An 18360-nucleotide genomic window follows, 5' to 3' on the forward strand; every position below is an offset into this window, starting at 1 on the left:
TAGTAAATGTGTGTTCTTGTGTCAAGAAACTAAGAAAACTTTCATTAACAGCTGTATCTTTAATGAGGTTTTTCCACGCGTACGCGTGGTGCATTATCGCTGCACTACTTCGGTACGTGTATAAAATACGACGCCAACGTACTGAATGTGTGTGCGAGAGAGAGAGTGTGTGCCGGGGTTTTTGTGAGCATAAGAGTGATGTAATTGAAAAGCATTGTGTAAATGAACTCAAACACCAGAAGTTTTCACTTAAAGTATTCACAACCCAAAAGTGGATAGATAACTTAGATCCGCGCTTTTAACCCAGAATGAAAGTTTATCATCAAAATTCATTCGGCACTGATGACTTACCAAGAAAGTGCAACGACGCGAATTTTATAAGTGAATGGTAACAGCTCCAGCCACCACCAAGAAAGATGAAGAGTAAAATTAAACATTACGATTAATTTAGATGATTTCAACGGCTTTCCGCTCTCTCTACACTGAAGAGTATGCTTTTAATTTCAGACTGCGATCAAAGAAAGACTCAACTCACCTCATTACCATTCCAGAAGATTTCCATTTCATGGTGTATTCAAAGGGAAAAATGCGCAATCTTAATGTTCCTTTAAATCAATTCATTTATTTTTGTTTATAATTTAAAATTCTGCTTTCCATTTCGCATATTCTAGCATTTACTCCTTATTTGATTGACCAAATATAATGATTTAATCCATATTCATATAGTATTCAAATAATTCTATTTTTTATTCTGTGTTTTTTTTTCTGTTTGTTATAAACATTTAGATTTCAATATTATTGTTTACAATTTTTGTTTGTGGTTGGAATTTGCTAAAAATAATGCGTCTCATTTCATTAGTTTCCTTATATAACTGTTCAGATTGTAAACTATGAAAATAAATGGAGAGTACAAAAATGAAATTGAGTGTGTATGTTTTGTAATCGGAGGGAGTGATGGAACATCCCATTCTATGCACAGGAATTTCCACTCTGAGTGCTTGTCGGTTGTGAAAATAGTCGCGTTTTCATTGATATACCAATTTGAATAATGCATTTTATTGCGCGGCACACTGCGAATAACCTCGCAAAGAGTGTGCTTGCTGCTGTGAATATTAAATTGCATTGGTGTGGAATTCATTTTAATATTGAATCGCGCGCGTACAATTGGAATATATAAAAGCGTTTAGCTAAGCAGCCGTGCTCTATGTCTGTGTGTATGTTTGCGTTTGTGTGAGTTGTTATTTTTAATGAACGGGACTATTGTGAATATTGTATATGTAAATTGACCTGAAAGCTATATTTCCGCGGCAACAAGCTATTCTAACAAAAATGAATGTCCACTTTTGAACGGCTCGGCAATTTGAGTTTTAAAAACATTTTCATTTTCATGTTTATTGTAAACATTTAGTAATAACATGGCACAATTAGGGACTGTTTTCAATACAACGTCGAGTCTTTATTCGAATAGCCAGAAATTGGTTGTGATTTGCCACATTTTATTCGTGTTGCAACATTTTAAATTTCGAATTGGAAGAAGTTGTCTATGTCAAAGAAAAAAGAGTGTGCAAATGTAACGGCGTGATCGGATGGAAAATGATAAAATATTTGATATCATGTGTGTGTGTGTGTGTGTGTGTGTGTGTGTGTGCGAAAGCCGACGGATTGATTTTTCATATTTACAACGAGAGTTTTCAATAAAAGCACCATGTTGAACTCAACTGAAAACTGTTTATAGATTATCGGTAAGCTGATCCCATCGAAAAACAACATTTATGTCTAGACACAGATTGTGCATATACACATATATAGACTCCTTTAAGAAAGAATCACTATGTATGCTATTTTATTTGTTAGATTATCGAAAATTTCGAGAAGTATTCCGTTCAACATTCGAGAATTGAAACGCGAACCAGAAAAAAAAAAACTAAAACAAAATATTGTCCCTTTATACATGAGTTTCAAAAATTTGTGTTTTTTTTTCATCGGACCATCTTCGAATTATCATTTTTAACAGCTGAACTAGTGGCATCATAAAATTTGAAATCAGTCACAATTTATTCTTATGCATAAACTTAGATGAATATTCAAATCTTGGCAAATTTGCCGAAATGTCTTCGGGTAGGGCGATTTCAAATGTAGATTTTATGTAGTTTAATCTAGTGTATTTACTTTTTTTATGTAGGAACAATTTTTTTGAGTAATCGGCTATCGAAAAACCGCTCCAAAATGGCGATACTCAAATCTTGGTCAAAAAACGAATTTTCCATGAATCAAATGTTTTTTCGAATGGAGAATACATTGGTTGGAACCATGGTTTCAAAAAAATGCAGATAAATTGTAGAATTCAAATCAATTGTCTGTTTTCAAATATGTCTGCCCGTTCGTTCGATATCGGGACGAGTCATGAAAATTGGTCCAAAATCGGTAATACTCAAATCTTGGCCCCAAATCGAACTTTCCACAAGCTAAATCTTTTTTCTATTGTTTCTAGGGTCCATAAAATTGTAGAAAAAATGTAGAATTCAAATCAGTCGTCCGATTCTTGATATTTTCAACAACTTATTTGACAACAGCAGTGTTTTGTTTTTGTAGGGAGAAAAAATGCTCCAAAAATGGTCCAAACTGTTTTATTAATTGTAGTAACCCAGAATTAATTGTAGTGACCTAAAAATAATTGTGGAACCACCTACGGTTATTGTAGTGGTCGGAATTTAATTGTAGTTACGGCGAACATCGCAATTTTGCACATTTTTCATAGTAAACAACATGTTTTTGGAGGCAGATAGGTCTTGATCGATAGGATTTCATCCCATCTACATTGCCTAGTGTACAAATATGTGCTTTTTGAAGTTTAGCGTGACGTTATAGTGGTCCGAAAGAGGAGATGTCATGAAATTTTCGCTAGTAAAACCAATTCTTTTCCATACAAACAAAGTTTGCGGAAAAGTAAAACATTTGATTCATGGAAAATTCGTTTTTTGACCAAGATTTGAGTATCGCCATTTTGGAGCGGTTTTTCGATAGCCGATTACTCAAAAAAATTGTTCCTACATAAAAAAAGTAAATACACTACATTAAACTACATAAAATCTACAATTGAAATCGCCCTACCCGAAGACATTTCGGCAAATTTGCCAAGATTTGAATATTCATCTATAAACTTTTGTTATTGTAAACTATTTTAGTATGAAATAAAATGATGGAAAAATGCTTCGGCAGAGTGTTACCTCTGCAACGATGACGGGGAAGTATTTTCTCTCGCTTCCCATCCATCACCTCATTTCACATTCAGTGTATTGAACTTCAGAGTTTGTCATTTGAATCGTTAAAATGTTACAATTGTATGCATTCTTTTTTTTTATTTACATTCAGATCGATTAAAAATGAAGAACTGCATTTGCACACTGGCATTAGTTTGATTTTCATTCGTTTTTCTGTAAATTTTATATTTGAATATCAGTATCTACTTAAATCTAATGTTAATGTTTAATTTGAATTCTTTTTTCATTTAATTTGTCGAATTTTTGCGCCTTTAGGCTGCTAAAATATGCATTTTAGACACATGCACGCACGTACATACATCAATTCGCCAGGGCGAGTGCTTCGGCTAGCGAACTTCGATAACTTATTTATACGAAATATACGAATAGGCCATAGATTTTAAAATCTATCATCACGTTAATCACACTCATAATGCGTATGTATCATAATTACTCAGCGCCAATAAATAAATGACATGTTGCCATTTTTGCTCGTTCTCTGCCAACCGACATTTTATTCATTAGAACTTTCGCATGTTCAGCTATAATTATTTTTCCGATCTAAATTGGATAAAGGGGGGGATTGAAATGAAAGAAACGGGGGAAAATGAAAAAGTTTTAGTTTAATACATTTTTCGTGTTTTTGCGTGTAGGAAATGCAAATGCGAAACAGCGAACGACCTAAGTTTTTGTTGTTATTGTTGTGTAGCCTAGTTTAGTTTATGTTTCCTCAAATAAGAACAACTGATTACACTTACCGTTGTTCAATCCGGCTTTATTAACGCTAGTGTTGCTTGAAAAACCCGGCAACTTTCGCCAGCTCTTTCTACTCCAAAATCCGCTGCCGCTTCGATTTGTCGAAGTCACGCCATTCACAACCACTTTTCCATCTTTGTATGTGGCATTCGGTCCAGGATCCTCGGCCGACCGAAATCGATTGGCCTTCGCTAGTGTGTGTGTACCGTGTGTACTGCCATTCATAATGCCGTTTCCATAAAGTGGCGACGAACGTGTCGAAATCATTAAAATGCCTGGGTCTTCGTTTGATCTTTGCGACGAACGACAACTGCTTGCACTGCTATGTCCGTTTGGCGTTGACGATCGTATTGGCAAACCATTTTTATAACGTAAACTACCCAAATAACTTGCACCTCCGCTGCTGGAGCTACCGCTAAAGCCACTATCGATATCACCCGTGTTATTATTGTTGGCCGCATTGATGCTGACCGGCGACAAAAGTTCATCGGTCGGACCAACTACATTCAGTAATTCATTGAGACGTGTTGTCGAGGCCGTCGTCGTTTCTGTTTCCTGTGCTTCAGTCTGCGCGATGGGACTTTCACTTGGCGGTGTCGAAGGCATCAGCATTGCCTCCACCGATAAATTTAATTCACCTAAAATTCGACGATGTCGATTCTGTACGCGTCGAAACTCCTCTTCGACTGAACTGGTTTGGTGCAGCGACATCATTGAATGACCACCGGACAATAGTCGCAACCGTTCTTCACTTGTGATTTCCTCGTAAATATTCTCTTGTGTTCCATAACGTGTCGTGTACATGTGACGCATTGTTGGTGACATTTTGTGAGCATTTCGATTCGCGGTCATCATCAATGCGCGCATTGAATTCGGCGGTGGTGGTTTCGATGGTCCGGCCGATACCAATGATAGATTTCTTTCAAAATCGTACCGAGATCGCAGAGATCGGGGTGACTCATCGATCTGCTGGTACAGATGTTCGGCAGCTGTGTTGGTGTGTTTTGATGTCGATGGACTCGGATGGAATCGCTCCATTGTTGCTGAAATATTCGTTCGAACCCATTTCACCTAATGGAAACAAAATTTACAATCCAAATTAATTACGTTTAATGAATCCTCCGTCTAACAATGGCGGAAAAACGATAGTTTTTCTAGCGAAAAATTACTTCTTGTTCAAACACACCGAAAATTCTACGAATTGAGTAGAAAGTTTCAGTTCGGTGTTAATAGCAGGAAAAAAAACAAAAAAAAAACTTTACCAGATCGTTAATCATTGTTTCATTTACAGAGCTTATCATTTGGTATCCATCGTACGAATGCGGATCTAGCATTGAGTTCATAATCGTTTTAACAACAAGAAAAACATTTCAATGAAATCTGTCTCTCATTCGAAAATGTGCAGAAGATTTTATGCAAGAGCAACTGATTCAAATTAGAGCAAACTGAAAGATTAATGAAAATGTGCAATTCATCCGCTGAGAGATGGGTTTTTTGTTCTATGAAAATTGTGCAAATGAAATGCAAACGCAATGCGAACGAACTTCAGATGATCTTTTTCGTGTAAAAACGCGCCAAAGTCCCAAAGACAAAAATAAATCGGGAAAAAAAACCCGATTCTAATTTCAAACTGTGGAAAGATTTATGTTCTCCGAAATCATTATGCATGCACTCAAAAACTTCATAAAACTCACCTGTGGTTCAGCGTTGTTGGTATGGATTTTAGACTCACGTGCAAAACTGGCTGCACTACCACCGAACGGAATCAGATTCTGTTCGAACAGCTCGACAACGTTAATATTTTGGTTGCTGTTCGTACCCGTCGCACGAATGCCGTCCTGGTGTATTTTATTTTTGCTACTTTTCGATAATGACGAGAGCGTTTTATTTGGGAAACGTTTCTCCTGTTCCGTCGAAAAGATTTCAATGCTATCAAAATCGTTTGTGTTTGTATTTGTATTTGTTGGCGGCGGATATCGCATTTGAGACGGTGGCATTTTCATTTTATGCATGACTACAGAGCTATTACTAGAACTACTCGTGCTGCTGAAGCTATTATTCGCACTGTGACTGCTGCTCGTCGGGTTCGAGCCGTTGTGTAGGTATTGGCTACAAATTTCATTTCCATCAGTTGTGTAACCGCAATCTCTATCTAAACTTCCAACGCGGCGCCGACTGCCATTCATATCGGTTTTACCGTTTTCGTAATAGTAATAACGACTTCGCTGTGGGGTTTGTGTTGTTCGTGCGGCTGGCGGTGGATAGTCGGGTGGCGGAGGAAAATGTGGCATCGGCGAAAGATTCAATGCGGTGGCTGCTGTTGGCTCCATTTCATTCGAATGCTCATCACCATCATTTACATAACTGTCGTCGGCGTCGAAATCGTCCTCGCAGCCGCTGCTACTGTCACTGGTATTTTTGTTATTATCGCGGTACTCATAATTGGGAATTTTTCGCAACATATTAAAACATTCGAGAGCGGCAATTTCAATTCAATTAAGTCCCATTCACACCTCGTCGTTTAATTCTCGCTACCCGAGCAAAATTCTTCGGTTTTCTTCATTTAATGGCTTTTAATGTAGTTTCTTTTTTTTCTTGTCTCAAAACATCAACATAAACTGATTCTGAAAGGAAAAGAAAAGGAAAGAAGAAAAATGTTAGAAAAAATGTTCATCGATTAAAAGAAAATTGCGTTCCATTTATTTATTATGTGAAACGAGAGAGAGAGAGAGAAAGAGAGAGAACGAGAGAAAAAGGGGAGAGAAAATAGAAATGAATTTTATCTCCGCAAATCGATCAAACATTGAATCCATTTAATTTAAATGAGAAATGATTTCAATGAATGCCGATACAATGAATATTGAGGTCCATTTGAACCATCTCTTTTGCGAGCTATTGACAAAGAATTTGCCGCGATGCCACAGCTTTTTTTTATTTTTATTGAATTTTCTTTCATTTCTTATGAAATTATTTGAAGCATGCATAATAAATTGAGGATGTTTTTGCCGTAAATTCTTATTCTCCTGCTTTTCTAAAGTGAACCAAGTCAGATACCCATCGATGAAGAAAACATTCAAGCCAACAAAATGATGCGCACGATAACAGATAAATCCGTTAGTCAACCGTTGCAGAAAAAAGTGGTAAACTGAAGAAATGAGACTGAAGCATTCAATTTTACTTCAACTACGATATATTTTATAAATGAAATCAAATTTTAATGGTTCCCAGTTGATGTTGTCTTTGCTGAACGCAGCAACTGTATGAAGCTAAACAATTACAACGAAATCGATGGATTTATCATTGACTGCTATCATTTTTACTTCTCTTCCAGCAAATCTGGAAGATTTATTCCATTCACAACCTGAATGGGTTTTATATGATTCGGCCGTTTTCATGCTCTTTGCAAATAATTTCTGTCTAATTGTGCGCCACTTGAAAATCTGTCGGCGAATCGACAAAAAAACTAGAAAAAAAGTTCTACTGATTAGTATGGGTAATCCGATTTCGATGCGAGAGATTGAAAAAAAAACCTTTATTCCTACCATGGCACTTGAATTTGTATTGTGCATAAATGCCGGTCGAAATTGCCATTAATTCCGAAAAAACGAGCGAGACAAGCAGCACAAAGAGCGATGGAAAACTGCAACACTATAACGTGCTATGGCATTAAATTAAATTGAATAAAACTAAATGAATGGAAAATAGCAGAACTGGTGAATGTACGATCGAACGAAGGGCGAGACTGAGAATTGGAAATGACAACAGATGGAATAGAGGAAAAATAAACTCAAATTGAATTTCAAGTAGATGAAAACAGTGGCGCAAATGTGACATTTTCAAATGCACATTTCTCTCTCTTTCTTGTTGATTGCAAACGGTTGCATCTTTTCAACCAATTTACTATTTATGACAAACTGTAAATTCAGTTTTACTGACACTAAACGAATGACGATGCGATGCGATGCGATGCAATGCGCATACGATATACTCGCACAGCAAGCTACATGGAGCCCGATGCATTTGCAATGCGTGAAGATTTATGCTCAGACTAAATATTTTTAGAAATTTTATCTTAATTTTCATGTGTTCAACTTCGACGTCGTTTTCCGATTGCGTGAGCTCATACACGAGATATAAATATAATAGACAAATGAGAAAATAAGCGGAAAAAATATGAATGTGCATGCATGAAGAACTGTCGTCATCAATCTGAATTCACGGTAGAATCAACTCAAATTAGACCTGAATCGTCGACTGACTCAAGTTGATTTGAATGTGAGACATAATTTTGTTGCTATAAGTTTTATTGAATTTTTCATTACAATCGCTCCATTAGTATTTTCTTCGGGCATTTATCGAGGTTGTTGTTGTTGTTGCCGTCAATGATTTCGATTTATCGTTTGATTCAGTGAACTCATGTGTGTATAGAGCTCCAAACACGTAACATGTAAGAAAAATCGAAATTTTATCTAAATATGTTTTTTTCTCGGTCAATTTAATGCTCTCGTATGTTTAGAGCATTTTTTCCTCAATATTATCACGAAGAACTGTTATGAGAAAAACACTTTGTGCGATGGACGAGTCTCGATTTAGAATGTTTCATGCTCGTAAATTTTGGCGCTGAAGAAATAAAGGGTGATCGCGAAGAGTAGTCATTGTCATCATTCTCATGAGTTTGGAAAATCGATGCGCATCGGAACAAAAAAAGAACGAACATTAAAATTAAAACGATCTGTAAATTGACATTAATCACCTACGTTTAGCGTTATGGCGTTCGCATTCCACGCGTATTTCAAACACGACTGAAACATAAAAATGATTCTCGACTTTAATGAAACCATTTGCGACGTGAATTTTTGACATTTTTTCATTCATTTGGCTGGATTGTGAATGTTTGGGTTTGATTCAGAATGTGTGAATGTGCCTGATAGGAGACGTATTTCCAACAGCATTCCTTCGTTGCGGAAGAGTAGTGAATTCATGAGTGAAAATAAAAATAGATTGCAGCATCAAATCACAGTTTCGGTATTTCTCGTTGTGTTTTTTAATAACATCACAAAGTGTGAACTAATGGCCTCTGATGTTGGAGAATCATAATTCAAATTCACATTCAGAATGCGAAATACGAAGTTGAAAAAAAGTCAAATCAATTTCACAAAAGCAAAACAAACCGAAGCTAACCGAAGCAAACGAAAGCGACGGCATTTCAAACACACTGACAAAGTTGAAAGACTTCGTTTCTGATGATTCAAATGGAAATGGATTAAAGTGATGAAAGGAATAAAACGAACATCCAAATAATAAAAATATTCACCTTAATGGAAAGTTAAATGGATATTTTATATATAAGAATTACATTAGGCCCATTTTATGTGAAAAAAAAGAACGAATAAAAGAAGCGCATGTGACTGAGTGACTGACTGAGTGAAGGAGTTGTGTGTGAGAATGGATACAACCGGCAAACGATTTGAGAGAATGAATAATAAAACTTGGAATAAAAATAAAACTGCACATAAAAATCTGTCAATGCACGATGACACTGCACTATCGTTGCATGATGTTAGACATGAATTCGGGACTTGAAACCAACCGCAATGTGAACGCATTTACGAATGAAAAAGATGGGAAGGAAGAGAAGCGATGCGAATGGCCGAAGATCTCGACGAAGAACCGATTTTGCTTGCGATATGTGATTAATTGACGAAGATCAGATGGAATGGAAATGAGTGCATTAAAAATATGACGGCAATTAAAATATTTATTGTGCAATAAGTGCCTCAATGATATGCAAATGCATTCAAATAAGAAACTGATCCGAAAAACACAAATCAACGTCAAATTACGGCAGCGATAAGCATTTGTATCCAATTCTTAAGCTGAAGTTCTTAAATATTTCATACTTATTTCGTATTTAGCGTTAATCATCAGTGTCTGGCATTCGTTTTTCATTCATTTCACAAATAAGGCATTACTGCGGTTGGTTTTATTACACTGCATTATCGTATTTACTGCACTTTTTTTCTTTCGTCTGACGGCATCATTTATGGCCAATGCTTAGTCATCACAACAAAATTCGGATTTTAAGAAACAGACAGACACCGCAAACAATACGGCTCTGTAATCAATTCACGATACTAGGCTGGCAAATTGTTGGGCGACCATGACATTTTGCTATTTTGCAAAAAAAAATGACAATCGAAATAAGAAATCATGCGAAAATCATAGTGCAAACAGTAGCGTTTCATCGTGTTTCTTATTTTTGCTTGGCACACACTCGTACTGCGTAATTTGTATTTGTGTCACTTTGGTTTGAGTGCAGTTCGCGTTTCAATTTCTGTGTTTGCTCTTCATCAATGACACGACTAATATGCGAACTCTGCACTAGCTATAATTTAGAAGTTAAACATGCGGAAACAATTCTCCAATTCGTGTGTTTGCATCAAATAGATTCTTTTTCCGTTGAAGGACTGATGCGGTTACAGGCAGGCACAAAGTGACAGAAGAAAAAAAACGAATTCACAACGAAGAAAGTTTTCTCAAGCAGCAAAAAGCAGAACGTGAACTGCAACCATAATTTCTGGGCCAAAATGCACATGTCGTCGGAAAATTCTCTATTCGAATTCATACGCGAAGGAAATCCATAGTCACAAGAATGACTCCCGCTTCCGAAAGGTCCCCCACATTTGCCGCTCGCGCGCACACACACACTTTTGTTGGGCGGGTGTGTGCAATTTTGAGTAAATTGTGGATACATCTAACGAACCGTAAATACAGCGCTTTCATTTAACTACCGTATTTTTGGGACTCGACGCTTTTTCGCTTTCGCTCTGTCTCTATTTATTCCTCTCCAATGTCGTTTTGCGTCTCTTTTTGTCGTGGTTTATCCACTTTCCACAACTAAGCTGCATATATAGAGATGCTGCTGCTTCTTTTACCATTTTTCCAAATAGATGCAGTAACTTGTTATTTTGGCCACAAGCCGATTTTCACGATGCAGAGAAAAATCACACGTTCTTCCACGTCTCTCTCTCTTGCTCGCTCACTTTTCCTCGCTGTAGAAATAAACTCTAACGGTAAACAACGTACGTATAAAATTTATTGTACAACCGCTGAATTGCCACGTGGCAACGAGAAAAAAAAACATCCAGCTACTAAATATTTCTTTGAAAGCAGTTTCATGGGAAATGCATAAACACCGAATGGAGCTGTTCACGATTTCTTTTTCTCGCTCCTTTTCTCTCTGTCTTACTCCCATTTTTTCTCAATCGAAAATGTGAGAAAGCGCATATGGGCTTGTTGAAAACATCCGTCGCTTGCAATTTCGCTGAAAGACACAGTATACCGCGATAAATGCGGTGAGTTGCCTTGAATTCAAGTGAAATGCACATAGCGCTAACGGTATGAAAATCGTAACAAATTTTACATATATTCAAATTTGTTGCGCTCAAAAAGCCGAATTCAAAATGTGTACTTTATTTGATTCGTGCACACAGTGCATCCACGGTATAATGAACAAAGGTAACAATAGTATATGTGTGTAGGTTTTTTTTTCTCGTTGCAAGTCCCTTTTATTCACATCGATTGATACAAAGACGCGGTTGCTTAACTCGATTATTCAAATGATTTGCTCGAAAAGAGAGAAGGAAAAAAGTAATCAAGCCGAGTGCTGCACTACCAAATTGATGCAAGAATTATTTCCCGAGACGAATTTCAAAGAATCTACTCGAAAAAAGACTAATTCGTCCGTTTGAGCTGTGAGGCAGAACAAGAAAACAAGCGACACCATATTGACTTTGTCCCCGTAACACGTATCTATTTCTCATGCTTGAAATCAGCCACAAAACAGAGGCGAGAGAATAAATGGAATAGAAAATGGTCTATCAACCGACAAAACATATGCAGCAATTAAACAAATGATCATCATAAAAAACCAGGACAACAACAGTTAATGTCATAGTAACCAAATGGAAAGTGTGTGTAAATATTGACTATGCACCCATTCATTTCCATAGCGAACTAGAGTACAAAGCGCCATTGAATACACTTAGAACACCTTTGTTCCAAAATAAACCGAAAATATTCAGATAAAAGGCGAAAAAAAACCATGTTGGCTTTGTTCTAATGGTTCTCTCTTTCACCCAGTGTATCGATCGAGTGCAAGTACGACCAAACCACGACGACGACGACAGCACACAACAAACCAAACGGTGGCACACAAAAATGCGAACCGCAGCTAAATTGAATAACAAAAGATCCATGAAAATATACCGTTTTTTTTTTTGTTATCGCCAGTTGCAGTGGCATTTAAAGCGGGAAACTGCATTTTTATGATAGTTTCTAGGTTGCTACCACATGGACGTCGTTCTACGGACCACTTTAGTTCGACGGTTGTGGTTTTTCATTGAGATAGAATCAATGAACAAATTACCACAATCAACAATTACTAGAATCTACCTATACAAAAATAGGATCGATCATATACCACGCCGGCTGCGCTAAGTAAACATAGGCCATGGGTCACAGAGCATATACAGAAATGGTATCTGTCGTAGTCGTGTGCAGTGCCACCATTTGAACGTGTTGAAAGAGTAATAGAAAAGAAACGAAGTAACGGCATTTGATCTAATCGTTGTTGTTTCACTGAATTAGAATATTGAAGGCTAGTTTCGGTTCTTGCATTCATTCCCAAGCAACCGAAGGTGTAATCGTTGAACATGCGGTTAGCCACCACATAAATTGGGTCACAACAAGATTGTGGTTTCACGAAACTTACACAAAATGCTCCGATTCAACCCAAGAAGAAATCTTTTCAATTTTCATATTGACCAACAACAAAAATAACACAACCAAAATAGAAAAATCTTCATCAGATCTCTCTCTCTCTTGCGTCCCAGTTTTGTTGTGCAATCTGTGAAAGCATTTTGTAAGTTGGGAAACGCTATTGGTGAATGGTGATTAGAGATAAATGCTCTGCTTTGAGAGACAACAGTCATTAACAATATGTTGTTCAGTCCTTCTGTTTTCAGAAGAAAACAAAGTTAACTTAAACATTCGCTCTAATTGGGAACGAAATCGATGGGAATGATGAGAAGTTACTCATTTGCATTTTTAAAGCAAGAATTAGTTTTAATCCATTTCGATGTCTGTTCTGAAATCATTCAATTATTTTAATGAATACCACGAAAATTATACATTTTCAGTTGAAATTTATTACTACACAATCAGGTATCTTTGTGTTCGGTAGAAAACCTCCACGACATATTGGAATAAAAGAGACCTTTTCCAAGCCCGAGAGCATTTCAAGTGCATTTATCATAAAGTTGGCGTAATTTTTGTGACATCACATGGAAAAAGAAAAGAGAGCGACAATAAACACAATTCAATGACCGAACGTGATAAGAACAATCGTTAGATATAATAAAACGGTCAAAGACTTGCGTCACCGGTCTGAAGCATTTTTCGATAAGCGTGTAAAATGAGCGGAATGAACGCAATAAAATGGTGACGTGATGCCGCGACACCATTATTTTCTATGATTTCATTGTGGAACTTTGTTGTTCTTCATTTTCTTTCATTTTGCGCATAGAATTGGCCGAAGATAATGGAAATGTATCATCTAATATCAAATATCCTTGTACTGTGCTCTATGTACCGCAACTTTCACTTAAAACACTCCTAAGATTTTTATCCACGGAAAAATTCCAATGTGTATGAGTAAGAGTGTGTGTGCATTTGGTGCACGCGGATGAGGAAAATGGCAAAAGCCAAAATATAAAAATAAAATAGATTACTTTTGTACGTTTTGGTTGCGATGGTGCGCGCGTGTTGGTCAAAAGAGGCGAACAAAACCATTTTTGTAGTCAAACTGATAAGTGATAACATTATTTATTGTCAAAGTTTTGTCTTTTTGTTTTTATAAAGAATAGAAGAAAAAAAAATAAAAAACACGTATAAAATGTGATGTTTTATGATGATAGCGACGAGACGAAGGGCCATTCTATATATATAAATGTGATGGAGTCTACCACTTTCTGCAATCTCGTTCGATTCCCATCGTTTTGGACGATAAACGGGACAAAAACAAAATAAAACCCGGAACATTTTTCATGCGCTGCCGAGGAACACAAAACTTCGCTTGGTGACGGCAAAACCTCATGCTCACACACAAACATAATTAAAGAAACGCAATAAACTCATGCTTATAAAGAGATTAATTTCTTTTAAAAAGCCATTTCCGCTCAACTTCTTCTAGTGCGTTGGCGCTGTCTCAGCTAGTTGTTTGTTATTTTTCTTTGTCTCTTTTCATTCTCTCGCTCTCTTCCTCTCTCTCCTCATTTTCATTTCCTGTGCGATTTTGCAGTATGAGCATTAAGTACCAAATCAGTGTGCCGGACTTTTCTTCTTTGTCGCGGCGACGGCGTCTCGTTTGAGCGAGAATTTATTCGATGTTATTGAGACAATTGCTCGGAAAAAGTTCTGTCGCCTTCGCATGCATATATCATTCTTTCGCTCAGACAATCACATAATGGCACTTAAACGGAATTTCTGCTCCGCGGATTTATCATTCCCATTTCATCAACCGAACTTTGAACAGGATTTCGAATAAATTAAAATGTTGACAAATTCTAAAAATAAATCCATTTTGGCGCACGAATTTTCTATCGAGCTAATTAATTGTCGAGACGATGAGTCATGCGGCAAAGAGAGTGCAAACAACAACAACAACAGCATCCACAGTACCAACAGCGAAATCGAAAAGAAGCCGTTCTGTTGCAATCGCTTGCTGATTAAAACATTACCTATAAAAAGTTTGAGGTAATTTTCTGATTTCGGGCTGAAACTTCAGAAATGACAAAGAAAGCACGCGGAATGCAAACAAATGGCAGAAAAAACAACCCGTACATAGGCAACGCAATTTATACAAATGGTTGATTATGATGCGATTGTGAATTTGAGTGACACGTGCGTGCGATCTACAATTTCCATCGCTTGGCTTCGGCTCATTTTCCCGTGTACGGACTCATGTATTTGGTTATGTTTTGTGAATGTTTTTCTAGTGTTTTGTTTATCACACAGACCCACAACATAATTAATGATCGATGCTTAGTCATTGCAAAGCGCAGAGAACAATGATTTTCGTCGTTGGGAGGCGGAGCTGACACACTGAATCGAATCGCCTAGATTCAAACAAAGGGATTGAATTAGCAACGCCAATCTAAAATATATAGAAGGTGAACGGGGGAGCGGAACAGAGACAGGGAGAGAATGCTTGAATGAAATCCACTTTTGGCACGAAACGATAATTATCTCAAAAATGATAAATGATTGCATACTGTGTGAATGTGCTCGGCTCCCTGCTTCCATCCACTAGAGATTGAAACAACAATTTGCGTGCGCTCCACAAATACGTGCACAAAATTGACGCAATTTCTCTATTTAATTGGAGACGACGCCATTGTGTAATTGTCATCGTCAAACGGGGACGAAATGTGAGAGAGAGAAAAAAATCGTTACACCGAAGCTAAGCACGTGCGTCTGAGTGTGTCTCCATTGACTACATGGTTTTTATTCGGGAGTTTTTTGGCCGGAGAATTCCATATTTGTCGTTTCGGTTTGCATTTGAAAAATCACAGGAGGTCGCTCTTCTAACATTGTGTAAATTCGTCACTTGCAAAGTAAATCATTGTACACACAAACACACACACGTACAGTGTGTTGATAGGCCTGAATCATCTGCAGAAGAACAGCGACGTATTAACGGGATGGAAATGGCTAAAATCACTGGAACAAAGTCTACATGATGCCGTATGTGGAATAATTTATTCGATTTCCCGATTTGAAAGAGCATTCCACAACGGTCGTTGTTTGTTCAAAACGGTTATCTGCGCGTAGCAGCCAGAGATTTTGAATTAAAATGGCAAAAGTCAATGAAAAAAGGAGAAAGAACGAGTGAGAGGGAGAGAGAGAGATAGAAAGAAAGAAAAGAAAACGTAGTACAGACTAAGCGGTTTGGTGTGAAATTAAGAGAAACGACTCATGTAGATTTCAAAAACTGATAACATAATTTCACCAATATCTTCCATAAGGAAATGTATTCAACGCCTTTTCTTAACTCAACCATGTTGTCGCATATTTAAATTAAGTGCGAAGCACTCGAGTGCTGTGGCTGTGCTTGTGCTATGTTTGTTATTTGAGTCGGCGAATGACGACACAGTTAATTCGCGCGTAAACTGTACTGGCAACAACACAAAATATAAGCATCTGTGTAAATCGATATCGCATTAAAATTTATTTTCACGACATATGAACCTATCCCAAATTAACACTCACGATGTCGGTGAAAATGTTGCAGGAAAAAAAACCAAAACACATTTGCTTTGATTCTCTAAATAAATTATACATTTGACTGAAAAAAAAGGTGTATGAGTCGAAAGAAGATGTCCCACCGACTGAACCGGACTTGTATTCTCTTTCATTCGAAACATGGTCTATCTGCTTTTGGTATACAGTTTTTATTGGATCTCATCTCCTTATTCGGCACATTTTTGTTACTCTGGCCATTTAACGATGCACACAGAATTCTTCCGTTTCAACTTAATTAAATGCACATACAAAACTTTTTCGATTGGATTGCAAACAGTTTTTGCAAACGAACGGAAAACACAATGTTCAATCAGATAACGATTTCGATGGTATTTGCGAGAGGAAACCAAATCAGAGAATAAAAAAACACATGAACTGCAATATAATGTTATTGCACGAATTCACAAAATGTCTGACCAATTATTGCAAGCATTCGCATTCGGATTTCCAAATTTTATTACGATTTGAATAATAAAATCAGTTCACAAAGAGAACCATACCCAGATGTGAACTGTTCCAAAGAATATTTTGTTTTGGAGGGGATGAAATAAACTTTCGAGATTTTCATGGTATGAGGGCAGAAGATAAATAATAAATGTAAAAAATCGTTTGAAAATCAATTATACATAATTTCTTATTCTTTTTCAGCATCTTATCTCCCATATGTTTTTAAACGTGACTGGTTATTTGGTCCCTTTTTTCTTTAGGGTAGTTTCAATCTGCTTATTTTTTGGCAAGCAAAATTTCACGTTCTTCCCCTTTTTCATAGATTAAATTTCCACTCTAAAGATGAAGTGCTTAGAACGAAATAATAAAAGTGAAATTAACTTAAACTGAAGTTGAAAACAATATTGGCAGTTGGCTAAGTAAAACTCCGCACATAACTTATAAAATGGCAACGCAAACAAAGCAAAGCACAGGAATTCAATCTAAAGTGATTATGCCAGAAATAAATTGGTAAAAAAAAAATCCATAAGATATTAAGTTTTATCCTTTTTCATAATCGGTACGTAGGATTAAAGTCGATCCCTCTTCATGCAATCTTCCAAAAGAACTTATCAAACAAGTTTATACTCGATGAATTTGTGCACATGGCACACGTAACACATGAACAATTTCTGATAAAGTAGACAAACTCATGCGCAATATTCTAATCCAAAACATTTTCAAATCAAGTTTAATGAAACGGAATTGCAATGATGCGAGGATGTAATATGGAATTTTATTTATGAAGGAAATCATCTATTATTTTACTCTCATGCATACTATATATATCTTTGTGTACATCTAGTATGAATCTTGTTCCATCACTATTGTTGCATAGATTTGCTCAGAAACACGTGTATTTCAGATACAACAACTTTGATTAGAAGACCATGGGTACCGCAAAACTTCCGAAACAAACAATAGGGAATCTTTGCTTCGTCCGATTCAAATAGACTCAAGTGCAATTTGTCCAAGGAAAAGTTCTGTAATAAATGGAAAATGGAAGATTCATTTGCTAAACATTGTCTAGATTTTCGGAACAGCAGAGTTTGACAAATGAATGTTATAATGGGAGTATTTTTAGAATATACATATGCATGTGTGCGCATAACCACCTTTTATTTCAATATTTTATCGAGTTCATTTCTGTTTTACTTTTGTATCTTGTTTAGACCTTATATTTCTATTTACAAATAACCTCTTGAAATGACCAAGCAACATTCATTTAGTACTAACTAATATGAATTTATAAATATGAATGGGGCCGTTCTATTGAAAGTCCAAAATCCAAGGGCTGAATCTATGAATTTTGCGAATTTTATCAACTCTGAAAACTCACCAGACTCGCAAGTGAAGAAGACTTCTTCTTTGGTCAATAACTTGAATTTACAATTGGCTGAGGAAAGAGAAATCATTGATTTGTCTGCATGATACATGCAAACTAAGGCCATAGACGCAATAAAAATTTGTTTGTGCTTTTCCCTGCTTCCATCTT

General features: G+C 36.6%; 1 protein-coding gene across 6 annotated transcripts in view; it reads right to left on the reverse strand.

Moving 5' to 3' along the window:
- Positions 1-602: 602 nt before the first annotated feature.
- The window catches only part of LOC129569893 (uncharacterized), an 81286-nt gene continuing 63528 nt past the window's right edge, over positions 603-18360 (reverse strand). For 5 of the 6 annotated variants that reach the window (XM_055449112.1, XM_055449114.1, XM_055449113.1 and 2 more), the window contains exons 4-5: positions 5711-6640; positions 3832-5087 (exon numbers count right to left, since the gene is read on the reverse strand). In XM_055449112.1, the coding sequence (XP_055305087.1) occupies positions 3981-5087; positions 5711-6478 (1875 nt within the window). In that variant the 5' untranslated portion in view covers positions 6479-6640 and the 3' untranslated portion in view covers positions 3832-3980. The other variant, XM_055449117.1, reaches the window with a different exon arrangement.

The sequence above is a fragment of the Sitodiplosis mosellana genome, unplaced genomic scaffold (genome assembly GCF_009176505.1).
Source record: "Sitodiplosis mosellana isolate CC-2019 unplaced genomic scaffold, AAFC_SMos_1.0 Smas_scaffold_47, whole genome shotgun sequence".
Taxonomy (NCBI): domain Eukaryota; kingdom Metazoa; phylum Arthropoda; class Insecta; order Diptera; family Cecidomyiidae; genus Sitodiplosis; species Sitodiplosis mosellana.